Source organism: Sander lucioperca, chromosome 9, assembly GCF_008315115.2.
Source record: "Sander lucioperca isolate FBNREF2018 chromosome 9, SLUC_FBN_1.2, whole genome shotgun sequence".
Lineage (NCBI taxonomy): Eukaryota > Metazoa > Chordata > Actinopteri > Perciformes > Percidae > Sander > Sander lucioperca.
The window spans coordinates 5,703,185-5,727,990 of record NC_050181.1 but is presented as its reverse complement, the minus strand read 5'-3'; the positions used below and the strand labels follow the sequence as shown (position 1 = coordinate 5,727,990).

The 24,806-nt window shown below is 40.4% G+C and overlaps 3 protein-coding genes across 11 annotated transcripts in view; 2 read left to right on the top strand and 1 right to left on the bottom strand.

The window, feature by feature from the left end:
* The first annotated feature begins 128 nt into the window (after nt 1-128).
* Nucleotides 129-24,806, top strand: ndc1 (NDC1 transmembrane nucleoporin). 5 transcript variants are annotated; one of them, XM_031293827.2, is made up of 19 exons: nt 256-294; nt 932-1,052; nt 1,133-1,234; nt 3,444-3,618; nt 3,708-3,834; nt 4,137-4,245; nt 4,480-4,531; nt 4,704-4,836; nt 5,335-5,427; nt 5,515-5,596; nt 5,736-5,897; nt 5,984-6,244; nt 6,476-6,588; nt 7,072-7,122; nt 7,874-7,937; nt 8,033-8,133; nt 8,727-8,887; nt 8,985-9,049; nt 24,766-24,806. In XM_031293827.2, the coding sequence occupies exons 1-18, from the start codon at nt 256-258 to the stop codon at nt 9,046-9,048; spliced, it is 2,010 nt and encodes a 669-aa protein (XP_031149687.1). In that variant the 3' UTR covers nt 9,049; nt 24,766-24,806. The 5 variants fall into 5 exon arrangements, with proteins under 5 accessions (XP_031149688.1, XP_031149687.1, XP_031149686.1 ...); XM_031293826.2 differs by lacking the exon at nt 24,766-24,806 and adding an exon at nt 9,109-9,922; XM_031293825.2 differs by lacking the exon at nt 24,766-24,806 and adding an exon at nt 9,105-9,922.
* dcaf8 (DDB1 and CUL4 associated factor 8) lies at nt 10,669-18,842 on the bottom strand. 2 transcript variants are annotated; one of them, XM_031293829.2, is made up of 13 exons: nt 18,567-18,842; nt 18,003-18,076; nt 17,800-17,895; nt 16,893-17,533; nt 16,533-16,673; nt 16,267-16,361; nt 15,960-16,070; nt 15,687-15,817; nt 14,975-15,082; nt 14,598-14,728; nt 14,170-14,289; nt 13,235-13,351; nt 10,669-12,781 (listed from the first exon to the last, which is right to left on the bottom strand). In XM_031293829.2, the coding sequence occupies exons 2-13, from the start codon at nt 18,037-18,039 to the stop codon at nt 12,674-12,676; spliced, it is 1,836 nt and encodes a 611-aa protein (XP_031149689.1). In that variant the 5' UTR covers nt 18,040-18,076; nt 18,567-18,842; the 3' UTR covers nt 10,669-12,673. The 2 variants fall into 2 exon arrangements, with proteins under 2 accessions (XP_031149689.1, XP_031149690.1); XM_031293830.2 differs by lacking the exon at nt 18,567-18,842 and adding an exon at nt 18,244-18,537.
* The window catches only part of LOC116045874 (guanine nucleotide exchange factor VAV3-like), a 52,773-nt gene continuing 49,148 nt past the window's right edge, over nt 21,182-24,806 (top strand). For 2 of the 4 annotated variants that reach the window (XM_031293821.2, XM_031293820.2), the window contains exon 1: nt 21,182-21,885. In XM_031293821.2, coding sequence (XP_031149681.1) covers nt 21,682-21,885 — 204 coding nt within the window. In that variant the 5' untranslated portion in view covers nt 21,182-21,681. The remainder of the gene's footprint in view (nt 21,886-24,806) is intronic. The other 2 variants (XM_031293822.2, XM_031293823.2) reach the window with 2 other exon arrangements.

Sequence of the window (24,806 nt, the reverse complement as noted above, 5' to 3'; positions counted from 1 at the left end):
TTCCGTTTAACCAAGCTTGCATTGGTCAGACTGACTGACATTCATAAATGTTTTTTTGTTAAACAAGCACATTAAACTAAATTCATGTGGCTGTAATACTGGCAACAGGCAGAAACACGGACAACTTTTAATCGGGGTCCTCAGAGGTCCTTTGAATGCATGTGGCGCGATATGGGAAACGGTGGAAAATAGTTTGACAGCAGGAGAGCCGAAGAGATTGTTATTGCCTTTTGGCTCTCCATTGATCTAAACAACATGCTTTCTGCAGAGCAAAGTTGTTGGTTCGTCCGCAAGGTGAGTCTTTAAACTTAAGTCTTCATTCATAAAAGAGAAAATGTATGTAGCGTGTGCTAGCGTGCTTTAAGTAGCCTGTCTGTTTATGCTAGCTTATGTGAGCGTAACGTTAGCTAACAGTTTCAGCGACACAAAAACAAGTTGCAGAACAAGAAAGAACAAAATAGCTAACGTTATTTTATTTTTTTAATGTATATTATACTGACGTCATATAACGTGATGATAAATATATAACGTCAGTTAACTTTAAGGTCTTTCCTAAATGTATGTACACCAAAAGAACAGAGGCTCAACAGTTTCTCCCGCAGAAAATACAATGATCCGGGCTGCAAAAAATGACCAACTATTACTTTTTTTAATTTTTTTTATTTTTTTAAAACTCCTAACGGATCAGTCTGTTACTAGCTACATTCCCAGTTACTCAAGTTAACATCTTAGATGGGGATCATTGGGAGTAGGCAATGTTGCAACAGGGTTTTGAAAAGAAAAGAGATCATATAGGTCTGCATAAACCCCAGTAAGGTATTTTGGAATCGCATATTATACCTTTTTTATAACACATTGACAGCTCTGTTAGAACGGTTAAGGTGAGTTGTGAGTTTTTATGTATTTAATGATGACTGACTGCTCTGTTCAGGTGATATTCTGGAGAGCTGTGGCCAGTATTGCTTGGGCTGTCCTGTTGTTGCCACCCATCACAGCCGTTTTTGTAATCATCAGCAGGTTCAGTCTGCTCCACCCCATCCAGGCGGTATCAGGTCAGTCACCACACACTGTGGGATTAACTCATAGCTATGACGTTTTGTGAAGCTCACTGTGGACTGCTTTTTACATGCAGAATGCCTGTCCTTCTTAACGAGTGCAAGTGCCATCTTCTCCTTCATTCTGCTGTGTGGAGTGATCATCATGGTAGGGTTCCTGAACCTGGAGTATTATACAGGTGAGTGGTAGGACAATGCAAATATATAGACAAAGGAGTGGAAGCGCTGCTGGGGCTTTCTTGTATTCAACTACAGGTGCTCTTTGGATATTCCAGGGTGCACTGTGTTTATATCGTCCTGTGATGGGCTCATTGCATGAGTGGAAACTAATCTCAATTCCAAAATGTGTAAAGATGCATGTCTCCTTCAAAAATAAACCAAGGCACTCCATGCCTTTATTTTACATGGCAATGTATTTTAAAATGACCAACGCGTTTCGACTCGCATGTCTTCATCAGTTACTACAAATATATAATTTCATTATTTCCTTGAAGTTGTTATTGTTTACTCATATCTGGCTTCGTCTTCAAGGGTGCCTTGTTATTGACAGGGTTCCTTAATGGTTTAGCAGAGATATTCCCTGTTAGCTCATCAGTTCAGAGTTTATGTGCACAAGAAGAATCAAACAGATATCTTTGGTGAATTAATCAGAATTGGCTGCTAACCGTAAAAGGAAATGAAGGGTCTGCATATGATATAATTTAAATAGTTAGTACAAGGGTACATTGTTTGATACATTGTATCATTGTTATGAGTTAATTCATTGATGGAGTAACTTATTTCATCTCCCAGTAAAGGTTTGAGTTTATTTATAATATGAAACAAAAAAGGAACTGTAAGTGTATTGAGCTACTGTACATTTTAGTATTTTATCTTGATAAATTACTACAATAGTCTGTCTTTTAATTAATAATTTTGGCACTGCTTTACACGCAGTATAATCGTAGGAAAATCCATCAGTATGGCACATACATTGCTAAATTTGCACTTCTTGGCCCTCATTTGTCAAACTAACGTAGAAACCAGCGCAGATATGAGCGCAGAAATCCTCTTATGACAGGCTTCACGTGTGATTCATTAAACATTCGTATCACACCAATCAGAATGTAAGAATGGTCGTACATTGATAAATGCAGCGGCTGGAAACGATCGTAATTGAAATATCACGCCCCAATATATTCTCGGTTTTGAGGCCTCGCCCCTACAATTTACGACATGGTGAGACGTAATCCGGCTAAGAAGCGGCACTTTTCAGAGGTGGAGGTTGAAACCCTGATATCTCAGGTTCATTTGCACTAACGTGTGTAGATTTGGCAGCCTGAAAACCGGTATTAAAGGCTGTAGAAAGAATGTGGAATGGAAAGAGATCACTGATGCAGTGAACAGTGTTGCCGTGGTAAATCGGCTGAAGTTTAACGTATACATCCTTGACGTGATCCTTTTTTCATGAGTCAGAGCCAGGTAACAGCTGTGAGGGAGAGCGCGTGTCGTCATCTCTTCCCCCCCCTCCCCACCCCCCCGTGCAGGACCTCCACCCCGACTCTGTCTCCTGACAGCAGAGGGGCTGGAAAAACAAGCTGAAATAACTCGGTCAATGGCAGAAATAAATCGTTCACTTGTGGCCATTAACGACACTTTTTAAAAGAGAAACGAAAAATTGAAGAATAAATAAAAATGTTGTGCATCGTCATGTTTCCTGTATTGAGTATCATTGCCAAACATAACACTATACCTTTTTAAAAGTGAGGAATAATATCCTGTCTCCTTCGTATAGCCCCCAGTTGGGGCTGTGGTGGACGCAGCTCTCTGGGCATCGGGTCATCTGGCTCCAGAACCCCACAGGCTAAAACAATGTTGCAGACTTTTTCTGGCGTGTATAGTAGGGTCCCCCCCGCTGATGCAAGACAGAGCCATCTGCCCTTAATCAATCCGATGGAGCGCTCCACCGTGGCCCGTGCGCGTACATGTGCACTGTTGTACCGAGGTTGTATAGAGGTCCTCTAAAAGAGCCAGATTTGCCATTGCTGATAAGTGATCAACTGATGACTTCTCCTTCTCCTGTTAAACAGATTATATGCTGCACCACAAGTCCACACTGACTCGAAAACTTGCGTAGACGAGTTCAGACCAGACGTGAGATTTTATCACGTTCAAATTGATAAATTCCTTGCTTTGCGTAGGAATTGCGTACGCCCGTCCTACGCCTGTTTTAGATCGTCCGCTTGTTTCATAAATGAGGGCCCTTGTCACTGAGTCTAACTAATATACCTGCACATTTATATAATGCAGTGTTGGAAATGGTGTTGAGTTTGACGGGGGGAAAAATGACAGCTAAGACATATGTTAGTCTTTAGTTGTAACGCTGTTATTTTTTCTGTTACTCTTCAGTCATCCCAACCATTGCATGCTCAAAAATTGCCCTGTTGGGTCAGCTGCTCCACCCTCGTCAGTTTGTCAACTCCCTGGGCCACTGTATCATGGGAATAATCGTGGCTTGGTGTTGTGCCATCACCGTCGGGGGCAGATATGAGACAATCGCTGACCCTTGCGCACAGGGTGATGGGTAAGCAGCTACCACATAAAACTATCATGTTGAGCTCTGCGTGCTCAATCCATAGTCTGATTTCCTCAATTTGTTTTCCGCACTGACAGTTCCCCCCAGATGTGCCTGAATGAGTATCACCTCATCCTTCTGCTGGCTGGAGCCTTTGTTGGATTCTCTCACAGTCTGCTGGGTGTGATCTACAACATGAACTATGTTTCTTTTCACACTGTTCAGGTATGTGACATGAGTTTACTCAGTTATCTGACTGATGTTCATACAAATACTGAATATTTAGGATCTATTTTTGCCTCAATGGCTTAGTCTCAAATGCAAAGTGTGTGCCTCCATTCAACAACTCTGTCAAATCTGGTTTATACTTTTTCCAATCAACATGCATACATGCGGGTGTCGTAAGCCTGTTTATTTCCAACAACACAGACCCTAACGCAAACTAAAAAAACTAAATAACTGGCACTATACTTTAAATAGTTCATTGTTAGCGTTGATGTTAACCCATTTATGTTATTTTCCCCTAGCAATACAAATACCTTCGCTTTAAGGGATCCCTATCTTTGGTGCTGAAGTGTAGCGCCACTCAAGCACTTTACTCTGTCAGGAACTACATTGTTGTGTATTTCTTTTTGGGTAAGTGGTCTCTGTTTGCAAATGAAACCTCAATAACACAGAGCTCTTAGAACAAACCGCTAGAGGAGTTTAAACTTTCATGATCTTTTCAAAATAGACCCTTAATAGTCTCTTTTATAGACATGCTTTTATTTATTGTTCAATTGTTGTATCTTAGCTCTGTTTTTATTTTGCTCTTTATCTTTTTTGCACAAAATTGTTAATAGTCAAAATATTTCAATTCGTTATTAACAGGATACATTCCAAAAGCATGGATTTGTAAGACACTGAATCTTCATTTGAACAGGTCAGTATGGATTCTGTGTTCTATGTCAAGTAAATTTCATTCATATCCCAATATCAGAAATCACAATTTGCGTCAAGGGGCTTTACGATCTGTACAAACAAACCTACTTGCAGCCACACAGTGCTGCTTCCTGGACTCCATTAATGTACTTGTCTGTGATCTCCACCTCCAGCTCTGTCCACCCTCTTGACAGCATAGCTGGACTGCTGGACCTGTCCCTGCTCTACCACCTGTGGATCAGCGCCAGCTTCCTCCTCTTCACATGGCACCTCACGCTGCTGCTCTTTAGGGTCTTTGTCACTGAGGTATGTGTATCAATAAAATCTATCAACCCCTACCAACCAAAGGTTTCACGGTGCTGCAGAGGTGAAATGTACACACTTCTGTTGTATTTTCCCCTCAGTTTCTCTTGTCTAGTAATACATTCAGTTTTTCTTTTTGATAAACACCTGACTTGAGCACATCCAAAGGCTAAAGATTACCACCAGTGCCAGCTGGCCGTGGTGACCACCATACAATTGCAAGGATTCGGCCCAGTTCTGATAATTGGCTGTAATTGGCTTAAAAGTGGAGGGTTGTGTTGCAGAGACGACTTCTGTTGGCCTTTTTAATTATTTAGGGACACTAGGGGGCAATGTTGTCATTGCTGTGAATGTTTAATTACCTGAAGAGCACCAGACTTAACTGGATTATAATATTCATGGTGAACATTGCAGAATTAATCGCACGTGATCAATTAAAGTTGCACTTGAGGAGTGTAACTTTAAGGTGATGTTATCTAATATATTTCTTGTTATCCACAGGTGTACAGCTTTCCTGTGCAGTCATCGTTTACTGAGGATGCCCACCAGTGTCTTCCTACAGTTCTGACTGACAAGCAGCCAATGATATTAAAGGTAGATTGGACACATGATTTTTTTTTTTTTTTTTTTGTGCTAACTGATAATATGTGGGTGTTGTAACTTGCTTTTCCAAAATTTTAGTTTCTAGCTCTGCTGGACTTGGCTCTGCTGTCTCAACACTCCCCATCAAGACGCAGTGAGGTCTTCAGTCTGAGTCAGCCAGGTTTGTTATGTTGTCGACACAGAAAAGAGGTTCTTTCTTAAACAGTTTTTAGTTTTATTTTCTTGTGTAAAAATCAATCTTGACACACTTCCAATATTCAGATTACAACAAAAGTGCTTTTCATCCGTGTCTTTCCCAGGTGGCCATCCCCATAACTGGAACGCCATCAGTAAGGAGTGTCTGTCTCTGCTGGCTGATCTGACTCAGAGACTCATAGCCTATCATGACACTGTAGCAACCAATGGCAGGGCTAAATCACTGTCCACTGGGAGTGAGAGGAAGACTTCATCTGAGTCATCAGGTATGTTGCTATAAAACATAAATAAACTTCATTGTTTATGACCAGTCCCCTTTATCCTTTCTGTCTCGCTTTTTTCTTCTTAAAAGTTACCTCGGGTACAGAAGATCTTATGAGCCCGAGGCCTACTTTACTGATGAAAACTCCAGCTTCGGTCTTTGCACGCTCCATTGTTGGCTGCCCACAGAGCCCTCTGACGGCACCATTCACTCCTGACCTGGACAGCCCCTTTGCTTCCCCTGCCCTGCGTCGTCTTACTGCTCCTATGGACCAGTGCTCGCCGTGGTTCGGCACAGTGCAGAGCCCACACATCATGAGGAGAGTCCCAAAACTCTGGTCCACCTCCACAGGTGAGAAGAGGCTAATAGAAGAAATCAGGTCACTCAAGACACTTTAAGGTCCAATTTTAGCCAGTAAGTGATGAGCAGTTATGGAACTTCTGGCATGGCACGTCAACTTGTCAGTGGGTCAGGGTATCAATACATAAGTTTAGTTGTAGATAGATGAATGATAGATATCTTGCCAATCAAGCTTTTTTTTTTGCTGTTTCCCATTTGTGATTTAAGCGTCTCTTTGTGCAGATTCACAGGTCAATGGCAGTCCCCTGGCTTCCCCTGCCTCAGTTCCCAGTCCCAAGCAGGAACCGTCCAAACCAAGTCTCCTGGCTCAGTTCCTCCAGAACAGAAAAGAACAGGTGCTTCAGTCTAGTTGTTACAATACAGAATTACAATATATAGATATTACTATGTTTCATACATTATTGACAAAAGGCTTTTCATACTTAACATTCATTAACCTCGGGCTAACAATAGTAGTCACACAGACGGGTCTGTCTCGTCTTCCTAAAGCAGCAATTTGACCATCACCTCTGCTTTACGCAGTGATTGGCCAGGATGTGCACACACGTGAAAATGGACAGAGCTCCATTTTCTCCACTTTTTTTTTTTCTCAACCACACCAATCACTTCTGTTCTGGCACCAGAAAGATGAGACAGGAACAGGTGTCCTATCTTGTAGCCTGGTTACTGATGTCTTTTACTTCTTGTTTAATAAAGTAAAGCTCACATCAGGGTTAAGTAAGGGTTACGTGTGAAAAGCCATTATTTCCACATTTGTGTTACATTGTGTTGTTCAGTTTTGAAAGCAAAACAACTTTATACTTAATTGTCCCATTCAGGTTAAAAATGTCTTGGCAAAGCGCGTGCTGATAATGTATTTGTTTAACAAGGTAAGGATGTGTGGCATGTGCATGCTGTCTTCTTTAGACTTCTTAGACTTGAACACTGAGGGGCTCCTTGCATTCTCTCATCTGACACAGTATATTTTCAGAGTAAAAAAGAATCACCTGTGTTGCACCGGCGATTCTTTTTTTTTTTTTTTTTTTTACTCCACACGGTTTTGTCCTGCCCTGGTTGCACCGGATTGTTGTGGATTGCAGAAGCGCAGAGAACCCTGTCTTTTTCACAGTAGATTTTCATTTGGTTTCACCACATCTACAGTAACAACCTCACCCTGCAGGCATCACTAATTAAACTCCTGTGTGTGGGATTTCTTGTGCACACATTACTAATGTAGCTCTTTTCCATCCACCTGGCTGTTACAATGAGCATTTCTAATTACTTTAAAAGCTTGATTTAAGGAGTTGTGTAACACGTGTGTCTTGCAAGTCCCTTGACTCCTACAAAAACACACAATCATGTGGAGAAAAGCATGTCCTTGTGGTCATATCAGACGTGTCAGGTACTGATGTTTATCACAGCTAAATATCGTACTTGCATTGCACTATTTCCTATTTGTAGAAACTAGTTGGTCTGCTTTGCTTTGAGGTTTATGTATCTTTCTTTGATGACATATGCATGTTGTAGTGCAGTCGCACTAAAACCTCTCCATCTAACAACTTCCTAATTCATCAGTCTACTGTAAATATGCATCTGTCTGTTCAGCAGAGAACTCGTACTAGATAACATTGTCTCTTACAGCTTCCAGAGGCCTCCAGTCAAGCTCTGTTTGCAGACAGCCAGGCTCACATCTGGGCTTTAGAAGGTGGGAAGAGATGGTGGACATTATTTTCATTTGATATGGATGCAACCTGTTGATAAAACATGTACATTACTATGTCCTCTAACATCCTCCTCCAGGGCTGTCTTACCTTGTTCAATCCTCCTTCTCAGAAGACCAGTTTGGGGTTGTACAGACAGCATTACCCAGCATTCTCAGTTGCATGCTGGGCTTACAAGAGGTAAGCTGTCATGGTTTACCGCACCTACCCTGAGAGCACATAATTGCGTAGCAGCAATGATTTATCAGATTCAGATTTTATAGCCCAGCTACATTGTACTGGGTGTGTGAATTGGCTTAGCAAGTACAAACCTTGTACTGAACTTTGTGCCTTAAACAAACTGTGTAATGCTTTGTGCTCGCTAAGGTTTGAGAAAGTTAAAGGGGCCAGTTCATCTAAATCATGAATAATAATAATTGTATATGGTGAGTAGCCATGTAGAAAGTCGTTTGTTGTAGAGGTTATCAAATGAAATCTCATTATATTGATCCACACAAATTAAATTCCAGTGTTTTTCTAAGAGGTAAATATATGTGCAACATTCAGTTATTATTGACATGTAATGTTATTGACATTTATTCTGTAGATGCAAGTTAGTAGATAGCATTTTAATTGTAGTGTTCTCAAGTGTTTGTGCATATAAAAGACTACCTTTTTACATTTTACAAGAAGCAGTGCCATCAGGGAAACAAAGGGAATTGTACAGATACTGTTATTGAATGATACAGACACAAGATCATTGTTGCGCTGTGTCCCGTCCTCCTTGTCTTCAGGCAGTAGATCGTCACTTCAAGCTGCCTCATGCCTCCAGTAAGCCGGTCAGGTCGGCCAGCAGCATGGGAGACTCTACTCACAAAACACTGCGCTTTGCTCTCAGGGCCACTCTCAAGACTTCCATCTACAGGATAACAACTACTTTTGGAAATCACTTAAAGTAAGGCCTGTTATTAAAATTTACTTTTTTTTCAAATCATAAAAAAAAGATGCTTAAGTATACTTATTTTGTTAATGTATATTCTTTAATTCCTCAGTGCTGTTAAGATGTCTGCAGAGCACCGGAAAAGATTGCAGCAGTTTCTGGAGTACAAGGAATAACACACCTGTCTGGAGTACAAGGAATAACACACCTGACACTGTGTGTGCGTGTGCATGTGTGTGCGTGTGTACAAGTGAAAGCCCATGATAGTGCCTCTTTTAATATTTATGTCTGCACTATGTCATGGCGGATTGTATTTGATAGGCTAGATCACATCCCCTACATGCATGAGGCATGGGCTTCCTGCCCAACTGACAGACTGAAACAGGTTGGAAGCCAGACTGTTGCCTTCTGTGTTTGAGAGATGTAAAGTAGCTCACTGTATAAATAAGCAACTCATTCCAAAAGATATTTGTTTCATTTTGTATTACAAGAAAATCATATCAAGTAATCCCTTTTGACTTTTGTTTATTGGGATGACTTGTAAAGGGCTATTTGCGCTGCATTTGTGCTAAATTATGCAGATCCTTTTGGTTTCACACTTCATCAGATGTCTTATGGAATTACTATATCAAAACGTTTTGCATTTGGTGTGAGATAGTATGATATGTCAGAGTGATAAGAAGTGAGAAGCTGTGTTGTTCTCTTGAGTTTCTCAGGTGCCTGAAATGTGTTCTGGAAATACACATTTTTAGATCTGGTTTTGTTCTAAACACCAGCCTGGAGAACCAGTTTACTGTTGGCTGTGCAGTTCAGGTTCTCGAACTAGAAAATACACCATAGTCAGATTTACAGATCAGACACCTCTGTTTGTACGTGTTAACTATTTGTCAGTTTTGTTCATGTGAAAGAAGGCTGTCTTTCATGTCAGATCAAGGATGGAGATGTGGTGTGACTGGTAACAAGTGTGGGGAATATGTTTTGATTGTCGTTGCCAACAAGTATTGAGTTTATATTCCCACTCAGACTTGTTGAATAAAAACATTATGTTGAGATCATTTGTCAGGTTTGTCATTTCTCAACTGAAGCAAGCCGATCATGAATCAACTGTTCCCAGAAATTTCAATTCTGTATATAGATCATGTTCTGCTTGTCACATTTTACAAAATGGAAAAAACAGATGTAATGCAAGAGGTCATGGGGATAAATAATAAAGTGGAGGACATTGACTGAACTTAAGGCAGCTCTCATACACCAGTTACTAATGAGTCCCTGTTAAGATAAAGGAAGGGGAATAGTGGAAACATATTTTTCCAGAGTTCTCATAGAAAATGAGAAAGGCTGGACTTTATCGCTCTCACGCAAGTAACTGGCAAGCATTTTTTATATATTTTTTTTAATTTAATTTGAAGAGCATGAGCTTTATCTAAACAGGGATGGTCTAATGAAAGACACTGCTGTGTTGTATTATGGAAAATGTAGTTTCCAGTGTTTTTGGGGCTTGACCTAAATTTTAGTCAGGACATCTTAAGACTGCTGCACAGATTTTGACTATTCTTATTTTTTCTTCTGAAGTGCAGAACGAAATCAATGAAGTAACATGGCACAGAATGTCGATGACTTGCATTAATCTATTAGTGTGAGCTGTCAAACCCATATTGCTCAAACTCTGCAAGATGTTACCGGCAGGCCTGCAGAACTTGTAACAAAAGTGAAAGTCTCCAAAGATAAATAAGACTTTTAATACATATGGTGTGTTACAAAAACACAACACAGAATGAGACCATAAAATGACAACATCGGGAGCACTGTCTTTTTGTTTATTGCACGAATCATACATATTTCCAACTTAACTGGTGGAACGCAATATTAGGCAGTGGTGGACAAAAAAATTGTTCATCAAATGCCTTTTTATGTATACAAGATGCCAAAAACAGCCAGTGGGAAAATCTGGATATAACTTTCTCAAATGATGGATGAAGGAAATACTGTTTTTTCTTTAACAAGAAAGAGATTCAGAACGTTAACACTTGAAATAACAGCGGTTCTGTTTATAACAGAGGGATTTTATTTATAAAAGGAAAAACTGAAGAAAAATGGTAACTCGAGTCAACTTTTTTTTCTCTGGATTTTAAAAGTACTTTGTCCTCATATAGAATATAAACCTCTGCATCAATACCAATCAAATGTTTTGACATCTTTGTTCTTTTTTTTTTTTCTTTTTTTTTTAAGTCAAACAGCATTTGCCAAAGTTTTTTTTTTTTTTTTTACATTTTTAATATATATTTATATATGTACATATAAATTCAACTAACTAGAGTTCTCATAGAAAATGAGAAAAGCTGGACTTTATCGCTCTCACACAACAAATAACTGGCAAGCATATTGACCCCCGAAACCCCTGACCCCCCCCCCCCCCCCATCCTCCTCTGAACGGTTGTTAATACAGCACAGACAGAAGTTTCCTCCCAAGTGGTGTGCTGGCTGCAAACACACGACCTGGTTCAAAAATTTGTCTGAAAAATGTCATTCAGCAATTGATTTGAGACTGTTAGCATCACAGAAGGATTATTATTATCAAATCTCAATTGGCACATAGGGCAGAGTTCCAATTGGGATTTGATCCAGGTCAATACAGGCTCTTTAAAATGACACAGTTCCCCAACAGATCCAATCATCAGTCCTTATCCTATGCACATGCTGAACACCATCTACCTCATACAACTACGATTTCCTGTCAAAGATGGGTGTCAGGATGAAGAGTGAGGGAGGGAGGGAGGAGGAGTAGGAGGAGGAAAGGCTGGTGGAAGCAAAAGAAACCACCTCTTCCTAAGTCAAAAAACGCTTAAGTGCAAAATATCTCCCCTCTCAAAAAATCTACAGAAATAAACTAAACTTCACTGTGGGGATTTTCCCAATGAAGGATACTAAACAGCTCTCCCCCCAAAATCACACACTCAGTGCACATTTTGTCTATGTCTCAAACTAAAGCATCCCTGATTCAAAGTGCACTCAGTAGTGAGGGAAAGAGAAGGGGAGGGAGTAGTTTGAGGGCATGTCGGGAGATGCAGCATGTAGGGATTTAGTAGTCCTCGGAGAGAAAATGTGAAAAATGCAACTAGCTGCACAAGCTCAGGGCCAGAAATCAGTATGAGACTGGGGTGCTGCATTGAGGGCATACTGGGGGTTCCCTCTGAGTTCAAATCTTAAAAGGAAGTCACATTTAGGGATGATTTGAGGGAACGATTCTACACCCTTCCACCCTGCTGAAACTCCCTTCATCAGCACAGAGAGCTCGAGAGCAAGAGGTGTGTTTCTAGGGGCTGGTGATGTAGAGCTTCCTACAGGGAACCTAAACAAGAGGTGCTTGCTTGTTGCCATACATGCACAGTACATTGATCTGGGGCTAAACAGAGCATATAGATAATGTATGGACAAGCAGGGGCCTCCAAGTAGTTTATAGGGATGTAAGCACTCACTAAACCGCTTTGTACAATCCTCAAAAGTCAGAATTATTTGTGTGTGCAGTCTGTAGTCATCATTTGCACACTCAGAACTGCTGGGAAACCAGGCGTTAAGCATCTCGGTCACTCTGCTTCAAAAGTATGTTTAAGTAAGTGTGTGTTTTTATCTGTTTGAGTTTGTATGTGTGTGTAAAAAAAGAAAGAAAAAAAAAAATCTGTGGCTCATCAGTATTTGAGTGTGCCAGTGTGTCAATAGTGCTTGCCTATGTGCATCAATGCAAGGGCAATAAAGTGTGTATATATATATGTATGTGTGTGTCTAAGTATGTACGCCTATGGCTCAGGAGGACATGCACTGGACATGGTCTGGACCTCCTTCCTCTTCATCAGAGGAATCTGGAGAGCTCCAGGACTCATCAGTGTCTGCGTCTGCACCCTCACGACGGGCCTGTATCCAGACAAAGAAGTAGAGAACAAAGTGAAGTAAAAATCAGACTATTTTGGGAGGAAATAGGATACAAACATCTTGCTAACCTGGTCCTTATGTTAGAAATTGCGCTGTAATCCAAGTGTAGTAGCAACTGCATCCTACATACTATTTAAGGGGCACTCCAGCAATATAGTATTGCCTTTACATAAAATTGATGGACTCACAAGGAACAGATTTAAAACAAAAAAAACAAAAAACAAAGCAGCAGTGACCGAAATATCCTGAAGCTTTGTCCCCGGTATGGGTCAAACTCCAAAAACTCTGGATCCTACATTTCCCATAATGCAACCAATAGGATATTTTTGTTCGTACCCCCTTGCCTGGTAAATGCTCATGTCTTTTTCAACACCACACTCCAAAACGTAATTTACATTTGTTGCATTTGGTTTGTTGTAGTGTTTGAAGGCTCACCCTAGGTGGACGTCTGTTCCTCATGTGTCTCATCAGGAACCACAGCAGCTGGGTGTCGTACTGGTCACCGTGGCGCACACTATCCTCATCGCGCTCCCGCTTGTTTTTCTTCATCACCTTGACAAACACAACAATCAGGTGTGAATGTGGGGAACAGGAGCATACATGCAGAGCAAACACGTCCTCGATACACATTCCATTACTTTGAGAGGACTTAGCATAACATTGTTTTTACAACCTAAAGAACAGCCTAGGGGTGGCCTCACCCAGTAGAGTGTGCGCCCCATGTAGGCTGAGTCCTTTGCAGCGGCCCGGGTTCGAATCCGACCTGCGGCCCTTTACTGCGTATCATCCTGTCTCTTTCTCTCCCCCCTTTCCTGTCTATCCACTGTCACTATCGAATAAAGAGAAAAGTCCCAAAAAATCATCTTAAAAAAAAACAAAAACAGCCTAATGTCTCACTCTAATAGATTTCACTTAGGCAGTCATTACATACGTTAAATAAATGTTTTATTTGTTTTACATCTTAGATCTTATTTTTTTTTCCCGCAGTTTTTTGCCATCATTCCTACTATGCCAAATTATGATAATATTTTATTCAGCAGCATGTGAGGAATACAATGACCCCAATTGTAAACATATATTACAATACAGGGCTACCGTAGCGGTTTTGCAGTGCAATGGACAATTATAATGGACAGTTCAAGCACATTCACATTCATTTTCATATAAGTGGTTTAGACAAAAAATTTGAACTGGATATGTTAAATATCTGTCTGCTCCACCTATGTTGTGATATCTCACAGGCTGTGTTATAAAGCTGTTTTCAGTGGTGTCACTGCATCCCAATGTCTCTAGAATGCTATCACAACCAATAGAATGATGGCCCAAACTATAACAAGCAGAATGTTATAAAATAGAGCAGAATAGTATACCTCTTTTAGACCCTTGAGTCCTGTGGGGCTTTCAGCTGTAGGGGCCCACAGTTTGATGTCGTGGTCCAGCCCACTGGTGGCAATGCCTGGCAGATGGGGATGTGGCTCCAGACAGTTCACCTGTAGTTGTCGAGGGTAGAGAAAATGACTGAAATGATAATATAAAAATGAAGGGGGATTTTACAGAGGATATTCATGAGATGGTTGTCTCAGCAGCAAAACACTAACTCTACTGTTAAAGAAAATATACAAGCAGTGTATTTTTATCACAATAAAATATCAAAAATAGTATTTTTCTGCAACTGAATACAAATACTGGGTAATGACAACTAAGACAAAGAGATTGCAGAAGCACTACTGACCACTAAGCACTAAGTCATCTTTGAACCCAACCTAAATATATATTATTCTCTCTCTCTCTGACTCACCACTCCTCCCCTGTCTCCCTCCATAAACTGGACGATGCGAGCAGAGTTCTTATCCCACAGGTATATGTGTCCGCAGTCACTGCCACTGACCACAAACTCACTGCATGGCCCATAGAAGTTCACCCCCTTCACTGAGGTGAAGATGAGAGAGGATGATACAGTGTCAGTCTGTGTGATAACCAGAATATCTTAAGAGCCCTGCAGTATACCTTCAGAACTAAACGAGGCCATAAATACACAAGAGTTTTCATTGGCCAAATGCTTGTGAAGTTGGGCTATAGCTGATAAGTTTGATTTTTAAAACTGTGTGTAGATGCAAAGGGAACTACTGTATTACTGTAATAAATGATTGCTGTAATTGGGAATGAATTTAACACCTGTAGCATTATTGCGGTGTCCCTTGTATCTCCTGCGATAGTCAGCCCCATCACTGTGGTTGGAGTCAAACAGGTAGATGTCCTCGTCATTGTAACTGGCCAGGAGCTCTGTAGAGACAAACAGGGTCAAAACAAAATGTTAATTTAAGTTTCCTTTAATGCCATAAAGGCAGAAGATGGGCTGGCCTTTTGAATTCACACAGAGAAGATTTAGACAAGCTCAGCTTAGTTTCTGATGTCATAAAAATAGATATTAATTGAACATAAGTAAAGTCCTGTAACTGGCTCTAAACCCAACCTTACTGGTGTTCTGCAAAGATGAGAGCAAACTAATGCTTTTTAGAATGGACCTTAATCTGTTTGAGTGTCACTGATATTGCATTGGGGTTGCACCTGGAAGGCTAAGAATGGCAAAGGTTTTGGCATTTTAAGACATTGAATCAAGCAAGAATCAAGTGTGGGGCAAACATGTTCATAACAATGAGAAATTAGATTAGGATAATCAAACTAGTTCAAATATAAATATGAAACAGGATTATGGAGATTGCAAGAAAATGAAATCATGGCATAAGATTTTGAATTATTTCCATACACACTGCATGCAAAGTGTTCTGTGTCTTTATTATTGCTGTGCTTACAATAGGGAAATGTAAGATAACTGTTTTTAGTACTTTAAACTGAACATTTTTCTTAAATTGTGCAAGTTTTTTACCTGTGCCATCATGACTATACACAAGGCAGGTTATGTTGGTTTTGGACTCACTGGATACCAGATGTGAAGGACAAAACTTTTTCAGGACACCATTGTTATCATTCTCATTGATCTTCCTCTGGTCATAGATCCTAAAGAGGGTGAGAAAAAGAGAATGTGACATCTAAGAGACAGTAAGCAACAATATCAAATATTTTTTATACAATTTCCATTGCATCCCATTTTGCAATTATAGTGAAATAATCAGCACTAGAACCACAACCTGCGTCATACCTCACATACTGATCTCTTCCGCCCACAGCAAAGTGTTGTGTCTTTGCTGGGTTGACAAAGATGGTGTACAACCCCACTTTTTTATCACCCTCCTTTACAACCACCAGTTTACTGCCACACAAATGTAAGGAGACACAATGGAAAAACAGGTATTAGCTCTGGCAATGGGAAACGTTGTATGATGTCGAATGGCTAACACAGGAATATGTTATGATATTTTGCCCACCTATTACACAATTCAACAGAAAATCTAATTCCTGGGTGACTGAATTTAAACTTGGTAAACTTTAATAATGGTATCACTCACTTGGCGGGACGGTCTAGACGCAGGTCAATACCAAACACCACAGCATCCTCTCCAGCAGACAGAAAAGAGCACGGGGAATCTGGCTCAAGGGCCAGCTGGAACAAAATTTGAAAAACACACACAGATGAGATGGGAGACTGTACTTAATGATCAGGCTATCAGAGTCTTAAACATATTTACCACAGATGAAACTTATCCTATCCATTCTCTATTTATCTTAAATCTATCCTTATTCTCTCATTCGCAATTGTAGTACAAACACTCACCTTGTGTGCTGCCCCTTTATGCTGTGCTACCCGCTTGGTGTTCTTGCAGCGCTGTGTGGCAGAGAGCTCAGCCACTCTGATCTGACCATCTCGAGCACACATGGCCAAGGTGGAGTCTCCACTGTGAGGCAGGAACTTTGCCTATGCATATTAGGGGCAGGGCGAAGACTCATTTAAAGTTTCTGACCACAATGGTCACTTTTGCAAGTTTTATCATTTACTATTGATTATTATTTGTAGTAATCACTAACCCTCATTGTTAAATCAAAGTGTACAATTTCTCTTTACCTTTAATCAACTCAAGTCCTTAATTCATCTGCCTCTTTGCTCATAAGAGTTAAAGATTTTATTTTCCCCTACCTGAAAGACATTGCTCTTGTGGCCACTGTCAAACTCCAGCTCAGCACGGCGGACAGCCCAGTCCCAGATCACCACTCGCAGGTCATCGCTGCCTGAAGCCAGGCGTGTGCCCGACGGGTTGAAGTGCAATGTGTTGACGCAGCCCGTGTGCCTCTCCAGTCGGCCCTGGAGCTCTAGCCTCTGCACAAGACCACGTGCTCCACACACACGCCTCACAAACTGGTGCGAGTTCCTGCCGATCTCCCTGGAGCGCAGTGAGGGTATCGCCCGCCATATAGGGCCACGCAGGTCACGGAGCTCTGCTCCCAGCCACGTCTCCATAGCCTCATCATCGTCTTCATCATCTTTCTGTTCTTCTTCTTCGTCCTCATCGTCATCGTCATCTGAGCTGGTGGAGTGATTGGTGCCGCCGCCAGGTCTATTCCGCTTTCTGGCTGCCCTTTTCCCACCATCTTTATCCTTTGCTCTCTCCCGTCTGCCTCCATCGCTCTCTCTCTCACCATCCTCAGTCAGGGAGTAGAGACCACTGCCATCCATGCTGTCTGTGTCTTCTTCCTCCTCTTCCTCTCTGTTTGCCCCCATCTCTCCTTCCACATCTGGTGTAGTCTTGTCTCTAAATGCCTCTCCTGTTTCTTTGGGAGCTACAGAAATAGGGAAAGTCGGAGCCATGGTTAAGACATTGCTGTCTCACTGGGAGATTCAACAAAAGGTGTAGCCTCCAGCTGCTACTGTAAACTGTATCAATGTTAAGTCCTATTAGGCTGCAAAAAAAGATTATCTCAGCAGTATGCAAGATATGCATACATAATGCAAACATAATTTTAAAAAAGTAAAGTGTCTACCATACCAAACAGTCTTAGCAGCATAAGCTTTTTAGAGAGCTGTTAAACTACAAGAAAGGTGTTACCATCTTGACAAGAAGACTGGGTTTGTCCCTCTTTACTTCCAGAGGCATCTGCATCCTTGTGTTGATATTCTCCTGGTTCTTTTTCTTCAGAGCCACCTAGTAGAAACAAACATGTCCTCTGATTAACTGTATGTGCTAAGGAGCATGACAACTCACACAGTTAGGTATAAATACTCTGTTATTTTCTTGCACTGATCCTTTACCATTAAGCGCAGTGGATTTGTCGTCAGCCTCAGCCATTCTGTCTCCTTTGTCCTACGTCGACCCGAGGGAGAACCTATGAACAAAAACAATATTTAGGTTGACAACAAACAAAACAACAATGGCTCAAATTAAGATAACAACTATTGTGCATAAGTAAGCCGACATAATTTCTTGCACTCGCTGAACTGTTGTCAACTAACGTTACCGACGCCACACTGTGTGCCGTGGAGCACAAGTTACCTTTTAGCTCCGTAGCTTCCAAATTAACAGCCAGGCTAATTTTACAACCTACCTACCGCTGCATGTAACGACAAACTCGCTTGGTAACGTTAGCTGGCTCACAGGCCTGGGTAATGCCATATTTTGCTTTGTGGTGCTTAACAGTGCATTATCCTCTGCAGTGCTCCACTAACTAGCTAATGCTAACAAGCCTGCGTGAAGCTAACGAATTTTGAAACTAAATACTGCTGTCAGTCCTGCTAAACAACCAAACATCTGGTTGTCAAAAAGCGAGCAAGCAGCTAGCATTGCTTGTAGTGGCTAACTAGCATAGCTTGCGTTACCTCTAATCGAAGGCCCGACGAGGCGTACTTCTTAGTTTAGACCTAACCTTAATCTTTATTGCAGATATATTTTCTCCACCTCACTACTTAGCCACTGAGCTAAGTGCCTCGACTCGGAATTTTCTGACCGTAAATACACGACATTAGGAATGCGTGCATAAAGTTTTTTTTGTAAAAGACAGACTATAATGCAAGCTAACTGCGTTGCCACAAGGTTGAGTGGTCTGTTGTTTATGTTTTGACGGTTCAGCTTCTTCTTTTTTTTGGTTCCATTTCCGGTGTCGTGCTTGCTTCGTTTTTCCCCCCGGAAGTTTACAGAGGAGATACGCGAGGCCAAATGTTAATGACAATAACAATTAATAATGACAATACTACTAGTACTAGGCTACTTCTACTATTAGTAATAATGATAATAATAACTTATTTGTTAATATGCCTACTGTATAGGTTAAAGCGTGACTTATTTTAACAAACTGAAAAATTCCACATTAATTCATCTTTTAATTCAACACTTTATTTTATTTTCTTAATCAATTTGTTTAAATAAATGTTTTTACTCAGCAGGCCCTGGGGGTAAAAAATAGCTGCTGGGAACCTACTCCCATTCTCTGAGCAATGTGTACATTGATTTAGGAATTTGCAACATAGTAGCACAAAACTCAATAATGATCATGGTCTTAAATCCAGACCTTCTCACCTTCTTCAAGACAGGGCACTGTGATTAGGAAATAAAGACGGACTTGTCATAAACCTGCATATATTATCACCGTATTAAGTTGTTATGGGAAACACTACAAACACCTACTCATCCAGCAAATGCAGAGCAAGGTAAGCATTCTTTTTATTGTATTTGTTTTACTTTTGTATTACAAGCAACCCCTTTTATATAACAATGGATAAAATGACTATGTGTAATGTGAATCATATCAATTAGTGCAGTTTTTTGTGTCATTTTATATTTTCCTCATGTCCAGATTAACCTGCTAGGGGGGCTCTGGGCAAAAATGAGCTGCTGGCCTCCTGTGTAATTTTTTCACCTTCATTGCTACATTTTGCCTATGTTCAAAATAATGTCTAACCCTTTCTTACTAACCTCGGCTTCAGGACAATTCACAACAGGTCTGATTTCAGCAAATGCTATGCTGACATTAGATTAGATGTCGGTTTTGTATGGTGTTTGCGCAAAGAGTACACCCATGTGTTTTAGCCCTTAATTATGAATATACACTACCGGTCAAAAGTTTGGGGTCACTTAGAAATTTCCATTCCACTCCATTACAGACAGAATACCAGCTGAGATCAGTTACATTGTTTTTTTTAAACAGGGCAGCAGTTTTCAGATTACATTATATGCTTACATAATTGCAAAATGGTTCGCCAATGTTTTCTCAGTTAGCCTTTTAAAATGATATCAGATTAGTAAACAGAATGTCCCTTTGGAACATTGGATGAATGATTGCTGATAATGGGCAATGTAGATATTGCATTAAAGATCAGCCACTTCTTTCTACAAAAGTTGAGAACCCTTTTGCAGTTATGTAAGCACAGAATGTAATCTGAAAACTGCTGCCCTGATTTAAAAAACAATGCAACTGATCTCAGCTGGTATTCTGTCTGGAATGGAGTGGAATGGAAATTGGAAATTGGAAGTGACCCCAAACTTTTGACCGGTAGTGTTGACGATCCTTAATTTATTTTCAGGAAAATGATACTGTTGACAGCATCGGATGTGTCCTATTGGGTGGGTATTTGCATTGTATCATAGTGAATTTTTGTATTTAAGCCAGCAAGAGAGCAAGTTTTCTGCTTTAGTTGCTCTTATTTAGTTAAAGTCTATGAGCCTCTGGCTCCCTCACTTAGGGTAAAACAAGATGGGACCCCCCCCCCCCCCCCACACACACACACACATACACACACACACACACACACACACCCCAGCTTCCTTCCTGTGTTTATGTCATGGGCTTAATGACACAGTGAATCCTATGGAAGGAGGATGCCCTTCTCCCTGTCTCTGTCAGTTCCCTTTGATTATTTACTATCTGACTTATAGAAACACAAGCTATATGACTACTGTATATTGAAAAAGAGATCACAATTTAGCATTACACGCCACAAAGAACTCAGATTATAGTCACCTGTCAAAACTGTTTATAATCCACATGGAATTTCAGCTGAGAGTGGGAGACTGTGAGGGAAAAGGATTACTCTGCAACACACACACTTTTTCATCGAATAAATATAGATACACTGAATGTGAAAGATAAAATAAGTGCTGAAACTTCAGTCTGTTCACCGGTTAGTCAACTGACAAAACACATCAGCTGATCACTTGAGTTATTATGAAGCAAATTGTCAGTTGCTGGTTACATTTTCCCAAATGTGAGGATTTGGTCATTTTTATCTTTTTTATATCAGTACCATACATTTCCTATTTTGGGTGTTTTGGATTTATAGTTTATGGAGCAATCATTGAAATAATAATCTACAGATGAATTGACAATAAAAATAAGCACTAGTTTCAGCCCTATGGATAAAATGAAACCAACACACATAGCCTATAGCCATAGGCTTATGTGAAATGATAGTTTGAATTGCTGCCAACAGGAGGAGCTTTATAAAGTTTAAAAACTATGTAAAAACTAGGCGTAGCCTATAGGCTAGTTTTAACATGCACGTTAACCTTGAAATCAGGTTAACTTTTGCATGTACCCTAAAAGGTGGAAATAACCTGCGTTCAGCTTTCTAAAAAAACGAAGTTTCACAGAGACAGTGTTTTGCAGGACTTGTTTCAGTCGCTACATCCCGCAGGTGTGCTATACATTGTTGGAAACTCATTTCCGAAGTATCAGCATAACGATTATTGTACGACCACCTCTGTGTGAAAACATCACAGAAGAAGGAAGGGAAGTTCACATACAAGCAGTGGAGGTTTGACGGCAGCCCACCCTCTTAAACTGCAGCAGCTCTCTCTGTCCTCCAGAGGCGATGCTGGAGTTTAGAGAGACGAGGGCACGGTGCTGAGCGCAGTGTATCATGCCGTGCACAGGCTTACAATAGGGACAAAGTTTTGACATTTGGCATTAACCTTCTGTTTTCACCGCTCTCCGACAACATGGAGTACTGGAGGCAGTGCGCGATGTGGCTGATCAGCTGCAAAGTGCTGCCCCCGAACCACCGGGTAACTGCGGACACGACGCAGGTGTTCGACCTGGCGCAAACCCTGCGGGACGGGGTGCTGCTGTGCCAGCTACTGAACAACTTGAGACCTCACACTATTAACCTGAAGGAGATCAACCTCAGGCCACAGATGTCACAGGTAGTAGACTTAGCATTTCTACGCTGCTTTCAAATCAACTTGTGGTTGTAACGTGTGCAGAGGAACTGTAAAACTGCGGTGAAATCCAAATAAGTGTCGCCAGACATTAATGGGATTTAAAAGCATGCCGTAATAGTGTTAGATGTCAATGTAAGTTGATTTGGGTTACTTAATAGTCACTCGCTCCAGAATCAATTTAGTTCTGTTAGTAGAAGAAGCCAAATCATTGGCACTTGCCTATGAACACAGACTATAAAATGTGTTGTGCATGAGGTAGACTTAAACAAGTTGGCAGGAGCTTTTCAAGAAAGTGCTACTAAGTGATGATAAGTCCACATAAGGTATCTAAACACACCACCACAGAAACAAGTAGAATCAGCCTATCATGTTTGTGTTGTTAAAACACCTGCAGGGAACAACACTAATTTGGAAGCCTTGTTCCAGAGTTCTTAAGAGTTTAATGCGGATATATGTCAGGGGAGTTTTTATCCCTTTAGGTTACTTCATTAAAATAGTGAGGATTTGCAGCATGGCAAGCTTTTGATAATTTCCCATGCATCTGTCACCATTACATTCAAGTCCAGAATTTGGGAACATCCATATATCCTGTCTCCTGTAGTGCTGTGTGTCACTGTAAACATTTTAGAAAATGAGGCACTGAGTGACCTTTTGGAAATCTAATGTGGATACGTCTTCATCAGTCCTTCTAAATATGATAAAGAACCCATTATATACAGTATGTCTGTATTTTTAAGCAATTGAGGGAGTGCTAAATGCCCATCAGACTGTGAAACCCAAAGGGATGGTCCCAGGCTTGACCTCTCTTTACCCAATTTACCATACCCAATTAATGCTTCCCTCTGTCACTGGAGAGGCCTGATAAAATCCTGGCTTTGATCCACCCATTATTTAGGGAATTTTAACTATGTGAGCTGCAACTCGTAACTACTGCAACTGCTCTGAGTTTGAAGCCCTATATATGTAGTTAACCACACTGATAAAAATATCCTACTCGATCTACTTAAAAACAAATTAAGGCAACTTTTAGATTATTATGTAGATTTAGCAAGACTAGTCTTTGTATAAACAACTTTTTTTTTTTCTTTTTTTTTTTTAAATTTGTTTGTAAATAAAGAAACATTTGCAAGTAATGTCAACATGATTTCAGTATGTAGGTCAAGCAAGACTTGTATTTTGCTTTTGTTATACGTATATATTCGTTAACAACTAAACGTAGTGAAAAGCATAGTGAGACAGACATTTATAGCAATATATCTCTGTAGTGATTAGCTCTTTATCATGCCTTCTTAAAAGTATGATTCATATGACAAATGTATCATCTAGTCAGACTCTGAACACATTTGATTTCAAGTAATCTTCAACAAAATCTTCAAAAAAGTTTTAACATAAGTAGGTCTGATAATTTGTAACTGGATGGTTATTTTTTGAGAAATGAGATAAAAAACATTTGTTAGTTGTCATAAATGTATGATTGAAATGCTGCGTCGCCAAAGATTTAAAAAAAAAGAGACTCAAACTGTTTTTAATTTTAACTTCTACAAACTGCCATAAACAAATTAAGACATCTAGTAAAAATGACCAATTTTGCCTTCAAAGATCCTGCTTCTGTAATAAATAAAAGCCAGTTTCTTAACTGGGCATTAGATTGTGCTCTGTCTTATATACTGCTGTGTATGTGCTCTGTCAGTGCACGTCCACTCGTCTTTTATCTTCTTGATAGACAGTAAAAGCAAACCCAGGGCATAATGCGCCGAACAATGCATAGCCATAGCCTGCAGCTGTAGGCCATCTGAATATGGTTGAAAAAGGCATGTATGTCAGTGGGCTCCAGATTTTAAATGGCCTTTCATTGTGCCCTGCTGACCTACGATCTTGTAAATGGAAACAAGGCCATGAAGGTAATGGACTGGAGGACAGTGGAGAGTGCAGTGTACTGTACAGTGAAAATGCACCCAGAAGTGCTATATTTATCATACTGTTTGTTTGTGTGACAGTAAAATTCTTACCTATGGATCATGAATAAATAGGCACTCTATATAATCTCTCCTTTTATTATGTAATTTTTCTTGGTGAAAGTAAAACTGATATTCTATAGTCTTCAGCACCAGACAAATCAATGCTGCTAAACATCAATATATATGAACACAAACAAAATAATACAAAATCTCAAAAGGTACAAAATAAAAGCTTAATAATTAGTGCAAAATCAAATCAACAGCAACAGGATCCCGACTAAACACAGCATCAAGCAACCCTATGTTAACCCACCTTCCATCATTTTAAACATACCGCACCAAGAAAGGCCTTCATCTCTGAAGCCAAGGATTAATCATTTATTGTCAAAGTAGATGTGAAGAAAGTGAATATGCATCAGGGCTGTGCCTGTAATCAGGAGTTGTGCAAAGCCATCATGTTCATACACTTCCTCCACAGACAAACAGGGCCCCATGGGGGCGGTGGAGTGATTACAGGCGTCTCCACGATGAGCTTATGTGATAAAAAGGAGCCTATGAATTCTCAGTAATCAGCTCTCCTTTCACATTATCACATACGCAGTTCCTAGTTTAGTCATCACTTAATAATACAAAACGGCAAATGCCGGCACGCTTGTTTACCACTTGTTTACTGTTTGCATGCTTTATAGGGTGTTTTTTACAGTGCTATTTGTGTAGATGGATTTTTAGTATAAGTGGCCCAAGCTAGAACCCATAACCATACACACATTGTCTTTATAAAAGTTGTTGGACTGCACTCTTCCCACTGAGACACAGATCCTAATAGGAAGTGACACCTAAAGAGCACATCGTTAGCGGTTTCATTTCGCACCGTGAAACTTTCCGTTTTCACTTTCAGTTAGCTGTGTGTGTGTGTGTGTGTGTGTGTGTGTGTGTGTGTGTGTG

Bases quoted from the DNA above. Each gene is read 5' to 3' on its own strand.
- ndc1 (XM_031293827.2), top strand. From the start codon at position 256: ATGCTTTCTGCAGAGCAAAGTTGTTGGTTCGTCCGCAAG. The intron at 6,245-6,475 runs GTGAGAAGAGGC...CTCTTTGTGCAG, and splicing joins ACTCTGGTCCACCTCCACAG to ATTCACAGGTCAATGGCAGT. The intron at 6,589-7,071 runs GTGCTTCAGTCT...TGTCCCATTCAG, and splicing joins TCCAGAACAGAAAAGAACAG to GTTAAAAATGTCTTGGCAAA.
- dcaf8 (XM_031293829.2), bottom strand. From the start codon at position 18,039: ATGGCTGAGGCTGACGACAAATCCACTGCGCTTAATG. The intron at 17,534-17,799 runs GTAACACCTTTC...CTATTTCTGTAG, and splicing joins CCAGTCTTCTTGTCAAGATG to CTCCCAAAGAAACAGGAGAG. The intron at 14,729-14,974 runs GTGTTAAATTCA...TCTTCACCTCAG, and splicing joins ACACCGCAATAATGCTACAG to TGAAGGGGGTGAACTTCTAT.